The 10,783-nt window shown below is 40.1% G+C and overlaps 1 protein-coding gene across 3 annotated transcripts in view; it reads right to left on the reverse strand.

Moving 5' to 3' along the window:
* LOC116390114 (homer protein homolog 3) overlaps positions 1–7,541 on the reverse strand; it is a 39,773-nt gene extending 32,232 nt beyond the window's left edge. Inside the window, exons 1-2 of one of the 3 annotated variants that reach the window (XM_031859420.1) lie at positions 7,258–7,541; positions 4,770–4,815 (exon numbers count right to left, since the gene is read on the reverse strand). In XM_031859420.1, coding sequence (XP_031715280.1) covers positions 4,770–4,792 — 23 coding nt within the window. In that variant the 5' untranslated portion in view covers positions 4,793–4,815; positions 7,258–7,541. Of the gene's footprint in view, positions 1–4,769 lie in introns of all 3 variants that reach the window. The other 2 variants (XM_031859421.1, XM_031859419.1) reach the window with 2 other exon arrangements.
* Positions 7,542–10,783: the final 3,242 nt, after the last annotated feature.

Genomic DNA, 10,783 nt, shown 5'->3' on the forward strand with positions numbered 1-10,783 from the left:
AATTGGATGAGATTGGATATGTAAAAATCTCATATTTTCTAACTGATATCTCAGCTTTTGCTAAACTTGTGTTAATTAAGAAAATGTTCAATGTATTTCGTATTTAGTAGCTAGTTGCCACCACACACGTGCAATGGTGGTGCTGTGTACCTTTGTCCAATGTCATCTCTTTCTTATCCTCTCTCACTGCTCTCCTTATTTCCCTTAACTGCAGCATCCGCTCACCACCCTGAATCTCTCATCTGTGAAACAGAGGCTGCACCCTCCTGTCCGGTCCTGCAGTCAGACCCAACCAATTGCTTCTGTACTTGGGACAATACTCCTCAAACTGCCAATAATTGAGCTCTGCGGGCTGTAAATAACCTGGGGGGAGGGCAAAGCTGCAAAACTTGCTTGCCAAAAATCCTATTGGTTGTACATAAAAGCTGACTGTTCACACTTGAAACAGCAAATCAGGAAGCCTGCATGAGATCTGATGAGGGGGGAGCTGTCCACAAGGTCAAAGCAAGCACAGCTATTAGTTTCATGGGAATTATCAGTGATGATAATTGTGTAGTAGGGTCACACAATACTGCTGCTATTGTTGCCATCTTATCTCCTTTCATTTATACACACACACACACAGTATACATACATATAGCCCATTTCTGTGTACCATGGATGTATAAAGAGAACTGAATACAGCGTCGGAGGCGGCGCCCTATTCATTCCTATCAAAGTTGCAAGAATAGCTCTGAATTCAGCTATTAGAGCATTTCATAACTTTTAGGACCTAATGATTTAAATAAGGGCTATCCTTGTGTTCCCACTGGTAATTGATTTACCTAAAAAAAAAAAATACCCGCTAAGTCACAGATGTCTTTTTCCCAATGTAGGTTTATGGGAAGAAGTCTTTTTGGGCCTCATGGCATCATGTGACAGACTTGGAAATTGTAATTCCACTGTTTGGTCACTATGTAAAATTAGCTTCAAAGCGTGGCGCTCTTCCTCGTGGCTTGGTTTATATCCAAGAGCATGTTTAGGGGAAGAGGAAACAAAAAATGATCACTGATTGTGATTGATTATTTCATATACCAGAGAAGCAATCAATCACACCCACAGAAAAAATAACTGACTTCAGTTTTGATGCTCGTAATCTCAATGTAGTTAATTCAACGTCAAGAAGAACTTTACAAACCCTGACAATAATGTCAATAAATCGATTAGTCAAATGACAATTGAACAACAGTTTTGATTACAAATTAACTATTTAAGTAAAAAGTTTGAAATCTGGATGTCTTTCATGACCTGGACACTTACAATGGTCATTTTTCATTAGTTCCTGAGATTTTTAGCACTAAACAATTCATTTAAAATATGACATAATCTAATATCATACCTCTGTGTGCTAAAAGTCAAGTGAATTCTATTTAAATCCCAAATCACAAATTTTCCTTGAGGGTCTTTACGATATGTAGCGCATCAATTTAGAAAAACTACCCTCTAAAAAAAAAACTTTAACCTGGAAAAAAGCGGCAGGTAAAAGTCCGTCTTAAAACAATACTTAACAATAGTTGACTTATTCAGACTGCTGAAGCCTCATATCAGTCTGTGTATTTTATCCCCCATCCCTTTCATTAAAGTCGCTTTAGATGGGGATCTTTTATGACCAATGTGGACAATAGGAATAATAATAAGGACCCAAAAAACATTGTAATGTATTATGGACATGTGTATATGGTTTTAAAACAGACCTAAAATATGACTATCCTGAGCTGCCAGCTTTGCAATATTGCTCTTACACTGGGGATGTAACATTGTGAAGACTGCAAATGGTCTCATGTAATGTAACACCATTTCATTTCTCTTTTCAGTCACCTCATGAAGGTGTTATGCAACAACTCACATTTTTTCCCCATTCAGGTTCAAGTATCTGTCTAATTGAGAAGAAATATATAGATGAGAAGGTGAGAACGGGGGTTATCTATAGAAATATTAAAGCATTCACAGAAACTCGTGTTCAGCCTGTCAGGTTGAACAACACGTGTTGAACCATAAGCCTTGAAAAATAAAGAAGAAAAAAAAAGTTGAATTCAGTCTAAATGAGAGCATCAGCTGAGTGCTTCAGCAGAGCATCATTTTTCACCATCTGTGCATTAAGACAACACAAAACTGGAACTCTGCTGTGGTTTTACATCCTGGGGACTTCAGGGGACTGCACTGACAGAAAGAACATTTTTCTTTCTTCTTTTAGGCAGTTTCTCTTAGTTTCTCTTTTAGGCAGTCTGCTTCCTCTGACCTCTGAGAGTACACCCTCGTGTCCACATTCCTGAGCCAGCGAAAGTGTCTGGTCCAGTCCAGCAACATGACACGCTACAATACATACCGAAATAGCACATCGAGGGTAAACGATAACTTAAACTGAAGCCGTCCAACAAGTTACCATATCTGCATCACAAACCACTGCCCAACATATATGCTGCCAAAGTTGTCACACTAGTAAGCTTTGTAAAAAAGTAAAATAAGGATTATGTTTGTCAGTTCTTCAGAAGATGTGGAGCATCTTACCAAACAACTTTTACACTGCACAATCACAAGCCTTTACCTGGCAAAACACCAGACATGTGAACTCTGGTTCTGTTTTAAGACAGCACAACACTTCAATTATCTGAAGGTCAACTGTTCTGACTGATAACTTACTGCGGTCTCACGCTGAGAAGGTGGCACATAGCTGAAGTGTTTTCTGTATTCAGGACACGAAGGTCAGGGAGAGACAGAGAAAACGAGACGTTCCTTCATCTCGATCACGCAGCGCCACTATCATTACTTTCATGCCAATAAAACACAGTGAAATGAAGTGAACAGAAAGAGAGTTAGCCGAGATGATTATTCGTGCGATTGCAGAGGTCTCCAAAACAGCAATTAAGAAGCTCCTCTCCCCACAGAGCAGCTGGTTTCTCCTTGGCCAGTGGGAAGGCGCAAACACTGAACAGCTTTTATGGAGTTATTGCTGAAGATTAACCGATTATGTTCCCTCTAAAACCCAAATTTAGTGATCATCTGTGCCCATGGCCCTCTTATCTCAACTAGTGCAGTGCCAAAATATGCCTGTGCTTGGACTTGTGCTCAAGAACCACTCATAGAAACAACTTCACACTCTACACTGCGCGTCTTTGGGTCCTCAGCAATACACCTGCCATGGCATAGTTGCGTCACGCACCCAGATCCTCCGAAATATCAGTGAAATATACTCTGGTTCATGGGAAAAAACACCTGGGGGCAGATTTAATCGTTAGGCAAGACATGCAACTGCCTGGGGCCACCAACTAAGAGGGCCCCAAACAGTTTGAGATTTATAATTATGTTTAGATATGAACATTATTGAATTATGTTACTATTCTAAGTCATTGTACGCTGAAATAACTAAAACACCCCCAAAGAACTTTACAAATATGCAACTCAACTGTACACTACGTAGTGTGTACTTCTGCCTCAGAGGAAAACATTGTCGTACTACATTTAGCTGACAGAGAGACGTTGCTGGTGACATTAAAAATTCAGAATTGAATCACAAATATAAAATAATTTAAATATTATTCATTAAACTATCTAGCATCATATTAGAATTGAAAACTGCACCTTAAACAAGCGTTAAGTAAATTTAAGCACAATGACGTGGCGACGGCTGACAGCGGCTATCAGTAACGATGCTAACAGCCGGACAAAGAAAACAACAGTAACGGTGATAAGAAAGCTAATGGCTGAGCAGGCTAACAACTAACGATGCTACTGCTACTAACATTAGTTTATGTACTTGCTTTATAGTTAGATTATATGGTCACTTGAAGCAGTCCAGCATATTTGCTTAAATTGATAGACTTGCACGATTCTTATATTTTCGGCTTGTATCCACCTGGTTGAATGCACTTATTCTGAGACACTTTGGATAAAAGCATTAGCTAAACAATTTAATGTAATGCGTCTCTTGAGGATTTCCATTTTGAGATTTTATACTTTCAATCCACTGCATATCGGGGGAAAACACAGTATTTTTTACACCACTTCTGATGGTTTTAATTATTTTGAAAATCACGGAATGACATGCAAAACATACCAACAACTTGCAAAATACAATGCACTGTTAAAAGGTTTTAAGAATTCAACAGTGGAGCTGCAATGGAGCGACTGACAGGAGACGATGCGATGAAAGAGACAACAGACAATGACAGCAAGAGGAGGAGAGCGTGCTGAAAACATCTGCACATCATGACAAGCATGAAACCTCCCCCGGGTGAATCAGATCCTACAGTTCACAGTATCCGGTACTGAGGAGAGAGAGACATTACAGTGATGTGATGAGGGTGGCTTTTGTTCAGTAGCAAAAGAATGTTTGATGAAGAAGGGATGGGCGGATTGATCCCCAAAGTATCAACAGTACAAGTACTGATGTTGTGTTCTTAAATATACAACAGAGCATTTTGTGTTGGCTTATACTCAATTTAATGCTTTTAAAAAAAGTTGACTTTTCCATTAAAAGTTGCCTTGTACTGAAATTTTACTGTAATTCAAATTTCCTTGTTTTTTTTTTTTTGCCAAATAATATCTACATATATTCACACAAAGTCATAAATTATGAATGAGTACTCCAGACAGCTTTTTGCTGATGGAAGGTACCAACAACAGTCATTTGATGCTCAGTATCATTTGGGAGGAGATCAAAAACTAAACTTGAGTTTATCGCCCATCCCTGTCATGCAGAGCCACAACACAGAGATGGCGTGTTTTTGTACCTCTCTCGATGTACCGGGAACATTTTACAGCTCACAGACAACTCCTCTGCAGCACAAGAGGAAAGAGGATCCAAGTTACGTAGTAGAAACACCTGTTTATTCAGTGAAGTCCTCATAAAGAGGCTTCTGATACCAAGTGCTAAACCAATAATAACCTCAACTAGAATGAGGTTAGAAACAATTCAGTGTAGGTCAAATGTGCTTAATCAGTGAATAATCTGTTAAGAGAAAATAACCTGAATCACAGCCTTTCATTGACAAAATACACTATACAAATATCGCGAGTAGCTCTTAATGGGTCGACAAGGTGGTCTCGATCCAGAGGGTCCTTAAATGTGATGAAGAAATGCAGCTTGCTTTTATAGACAAATGTGGAGGACACCTCTGATAAATCATTCGCTGCTCTTAGCATGCCGTAGTCAATTGCAAGTGTTTATTTGGTGCATTCAGGTGCACCTCTTTAATTCTGAAGGTTGTAAATAATGAACGCTGTCAGAGGCTTGTTACAGAAAAATATAACATCCCTATTAAATCAAGACTGTCTCTCCTTCAAATGAGATATTCCCTTTTGTACAGCGTTCATGGGTAAGATGACATGGTTAAGTACTTTAAGACAAACTGTAGACAGCATGAGAGCACTTATGCACCTACTCACACTCATTATGTTTATGGACCAGAAGTGGCTGTTAATTGAAAATCTCCTGCTCCCGGTGCTCGCTTCCTGGTGCATGCTGTCTCAATCTGTCAAGGGTCGTGCAGGTTCCTGTCTCAGTGTGCATGGTGGCCCTGCGACTACATCCATAACTTCCTCCTGGGGTCCTTGCCATGACTTTCATTTGGACCAGGTGATTGAACTCACCACAGAGTGATTATGCAGAGTTGATCTGCGGCCCAAATTCTGACAGCGTATGAGCATCAAACACAAGCCATCAGATCAGACGTTTGTGGCGAGGCTACTGTCAAAGGGCCAGCAATAACACACTGGACTGCAGATGTTACGGAGCAGGTAGTGCCAGTCTGACAGAGATATACTACGTGCCGATACCACGTGGTCTGTCCCATACATGTAGACTATATATCTGGGTCAATGGATTGAAGCTGGGAGGTTAGATATGAAAACATTGACCTTGTAGTGAAGTTAGAGGTTGCTCAGAGACCCATTGACAGATTTGTGCTCAGGTGCACAGTGCAAAGAGCAAAGAGCAGTGTGTTGTCAACACACAGTTGATCTTAAAGTACTTCAGTCTCCGTACATTTGGAATATGGAACTAGACAGATATATTCCCAGTAACCTGGAACACTGTGGCAAAGTATTCATCATGTGTTTAAGCACATCTATACCCATGCTTCATCTACCACTTTGTTAGTTAGCTAGTTTGAAATTTTCCTTCACAAGTTGCTGAGGGCCACCTGAACACACCATTAGCTTCCGTTTGTCTCATTTGAGGAGACGTATAGGTTCAGCCTGATCTTAAGGAAATTCCAAGGACAGGCCTTAATGGCCTTTTGAGGGATCCAGGAACCGATTTGTAGCAAACAAGCAGGTGAGCGCCAACATTATGCTGGATCACTGTGCAGTTTCAAAAGGTCTGAAGAATCTGGAAATCCCAAGGAATCCACTTTAATTTTTCAACACCACCATGTCAGTAAATACACCATAGGAGTATAATAAAACCGCATTTTACAAGCAATGTAGGCATTGAAATGTGTACCGAGGATGCTTTAATACTATTCACATTCAGCCATTTGAGTGGCATCTCAATTAAAGTGTCACTAGACCGGCCTAGAGGGGGGAGGCTGACAGCATGGATAGTAATGCGAGGAGGGTTCAGGTGTGTCTGAACCAAACGTAAGGCCTGCATGTATAATTCAACACACACAGCTAATGAGACAGAGCACAGCTTGACACCCAGAGCTTCCCAAAGCAAACCCACCCATGATCCCCTGCACAACAATCGACCTGGAAGTGATCCAGTGGCAGCACCCGTGTGTGTGTGTGAGATACAAATAGTAGAGGAATAGAGAACAGGAAATCACAGTAATTTTGTTAACTGCAGGATGCATGAGTAAGCTGGTTATGTCTTTTTTCATACGACTATAAACTGATTGATCATGCATTTTAAATTGTCTGTGTATCCGCCAGAGTTAAATGTAATGCAGCCATGATCTTTCAGCATGTAAATTTGACCTATTTACGGTCACACGTTATTTTGGTATAAACAAACGTCAGACTTCCCACATGTTCACAAATAAAGGATTCCTCTCTTGGTAATGGCTTTCAGAATGTACACAAAGAAAATAACGCAGTGTCAGATGTGAACTGATGGTAATATTCTGATCGATTGACTTAAAAAGGAGAGAAAATGTGCTATTTAGCTCAGAAGTCACCGCGAAGTTCACTTTTTAAGCAGTTCGCCATTTGAACAAATCACTTCCAGACAGCAGGACTGGGCGATCTGAACATTTTAGACACAAACGTCTAACTTACCCCATGCTCCGAGGATCTGGATGCTGTTTGAGGACTAATTCCACTCACCACCACTCCACTTTTTGTCCTTTTCTCCTCGGTTTGCAAAAGGATTAGCTTTCTCCCCGAAATCCTGGACTCAACTTACATTTCCGAAAAAAAAAAAGACAAATCACTTCCGACTCCAGACTCCCCTGTTTCCTCTCCAACTGTACTCCTCTCTTCTCAAGTCAGTTGTACTCCAGGCTGCCTGTCTTCCTTTGTCCGCGGGTTTCCACGCCGAAAAACACCGCGGATGCGTAATTACGCACCGTGAATCGTTTGGCTCAGTCCTGCAGGCCGGACAGACAGAGGAATGTCGATAAAAGTCGGGCGGCAGAGTGCTTTTGGCTCAAACCTCGTCCAGGACTTGTGCTGCGCTCCCTTCCCGCCTCTGTGCCAGATCACACTGGGATCCAATTCAACTCTCTCAGTGGGACCGTGGAGCCTCTTAAGCGCCATCTGATGGCCACAAGTGAACTACAAACCCGGCCCCTCTGCCTCTTATCCCCACTCTCCACTTAAATGTCAGAATGTGAAATAGTAGGCTACATGTGGAAATGGCCTGCGGACGTCTTAAAAGCCCCCTCGGTGCGTATTTATGAGGTGCAGCGTAATAAAAGCTTGAAGCATTTGAAATTACTGGTGGAAGAACAGAATCCAAATGGTTGTTTAAAATTAAAGCCTCAGCAAATAATCAGTCAGATGTACAATTCTGCACCCACTGACTGTGTTGATCTCACGTTAAATCAGATACTATTCTATATTAATCTGTTTATAAAGAGCTATATTGTAATCAGATCACATACTATGATGGATACAATCTAATAAATCAACAGCAAAATAAATATATTGCTGTTGATAGGATAAGAAAAAAATATATGACTGGAAATCTGCCACAAAGCTACATTAAATTGAATTGTGCTACATTTACATTAAGTCCCTACAGAAGCATTATGCATTAGTCTAATGATTTTATTCATTAGGCAGAGGAGCATATTTCATAGCAATGATTATGTCATCAAATGACTGCAGTCATGTGTTCATCTCACTGAAAATCCCATAATACTAAGGATAGCAGATGTATTTCTGTAAACAAAACTGTAGAAAAACTCCACATTAGGATCCTTAAAATATCACACAGAACATCAAACCAAATCAAAAAGTAAAAAAGAAATACGCTCACAACCAAAGTGCTGTACACTGAAAGTCATGGGAATACAATTTGATTGTTCCAGCATATATAGTAGTATATATAGTTTATAAAATGATTTGCATATGTCTTTTCTCAGTTCACTGATTGAATTTCATAAGATTTATGAAATCTAATTCATCGTTTTATTAAGCTGCATATAGGTTTGAACTTCTTTACAAATCTGACTTGATCTGACATGTTATAGTCAGAAACATAAATAAGCATTAACACACACATGCATGATACAAAATACAAAATCCTGTACATTTTGACATCGTATGGAATATATAAATTGACCCCAAATACATTAAATATAGAATAAAGATATAAAAATGCCATAATGTATAGTGATAATTATAGTTCAAGTTATTGTAAAGTGCAATTTTGAGAATGTAAAACTTCCATTGAGCTGCTAATTGTCAACATGTCATCCATTTACTTCTTGTTAAAGCTCCACAACTTTCCCTAAAAACTGTTGAAAATCACTGCAGAGTCACGCAGAGAAAAGGTTGCCTCATTTCACCTCATTAATTCATACAGGCCTTAGTTTGAAGTCACCCCTGATTCAAAATAATTATTGCATATATACGGGGTGAACATGAGAAAGCGGAGCATCAAATGTAGTGGAAGAGCCATGGGGGCAGCTCCTGTGCACTAATCGTGCTGCTCAGTGGCCTGTTACAGCGATGCAGCTGACTGCTGCTCTGTGCTGCAGGGAGGCATCAGGGAACATTAGATTTCTGCCTCGCATGCAAGCAACCTTCATGCTCATTTAGAGAGACACTTCTCAGCCGGTCCGAGGCAGTTTGCAACACAGCTGGACGGTCTGGGCAGGACGGAGCTGAACCTCCAGGCCTCTGCCTTTAACGCAAAGGGTAGTAATCACCTCTGGCAGCCCCAATGTGCACACACAGATGGGTCTCGTTGGAAAAATGTTTCTCTCTTTGTCCAAGTCAAGCAGCGGCTGAATCAAACTCACAGTGTCTTCGCAGTGCTCACTGTTGCAGGTTGGACAGAAAGACAAAGACCGACATGATGTGGCAAAAACGGCATCATCTACATTGGAAATATATTCTGGACAGAGAATCAAATCTTAAATGGTTAAAAAAGTTAAGGAAGCTCCTTTGCAATTAGTCTGGAAAAAAAAGCTTGTGAGTGCAATCCTCCTTCAGTAATTCCTGAATGTCAGACCAACGGGTTCAAATAAGCTTCATGAAAATCAGACGGTGCTTCAAGCCTAATTATTTCAGATCAGCCAGGGGGACACATCAGTGATATCAGCAGGAAAGAACAGACGGTCAGTGAAAACTAATTATGGTGATAGTTCAGGGTTAATATCCATCCAGACCAGGAGGCTAAGCCCATAACAAACATTAGCCACCTCTTGATAATTGCTGAATAAAGATCACTGACATGTTTGGGCTTTTTTTTGTTTGGGAAATTATATAATGATAAGAAATAAATACAATCTCTATCAAATGACTGAGAGGTCATTTTGTGGTTAAGAAAATAAACTCTACCAACAGTTTAGTAGGCTAATACACGTGGGTGTAACAGAATAGAAGACAGTGTCAATTGCTTTTCCTCAAATATGTTCCCATATTTTCTGTATCACAAATAACAACAATTAATTTTGTGCACTGAACAAAAGATCACAGCGAAAGGACAGGAGCAGATAAGCAGGTGCATTTATCAAAGCTGTGGGTTTTGCCTCCTATGGTGCTGCAGCACTGAAGGGCAGGACAAGCTGAACCAGATCAGAGGGAGAGAACTGTGGAGGGGTAAATGTGTCGTACAAGGCTAGATCACCAACTGGGCAAAGCTGACAAGTGCCAAAAAGCAACACCTAGTGAATGTTGTGTGGTCATTTGATTAATTGCACGATTGTTTATGAATATCCAGCACTAAATTACAATATCAATTTATATTGAAATGACAAGGCACAACAGATCCTGTAATCCCGAGCCCGCCCCAAAACTAACTTGGCTTAAGTAGGCCATATGTCGTCAGGGTGCATATTCATATTCACCGTTTTGCTTGAAGGTGAGGTGTTAGGGCTCTACAAGACCAGGCCAGTGGTAGAAAGTACATTTACTCAGGTACTGTGCTTTAGTACAAGTTTGAGGTACATAACTTCCAAACAACTCACTACTTTAATTACTTTTTACTTTTTTATACGTATACTCCTACATTTCAGAGGAAAATGTTGTACTCCACTACATTTTTTTTTGATGAACTTTATTTGCGAGTTACTCAGATTCAGATTCAGATCATTCAAAACCTAACAAAAAGTAAATTATGCAGAGTATTACT

The sequence above is a fragment of the Anarrhichthys ocellatus genome, unplaced genomic scaffold (genome assembly GCF_004355925.1).
Source record: "Anarrhichthys ocellatus isolate YVR2014 unplaced genomic scaffold, GSC_Weel_1.0 scaffold22, whole genome shotgun sequence".
In the NCBI taxonomy this organism is placed as follows: Eukaryota; Metazoa; Chordata; class Actinopteri; order Perciformes; family Anarhichadidae; genus Anarrhichthys; species Anarrhichthys ocellatus.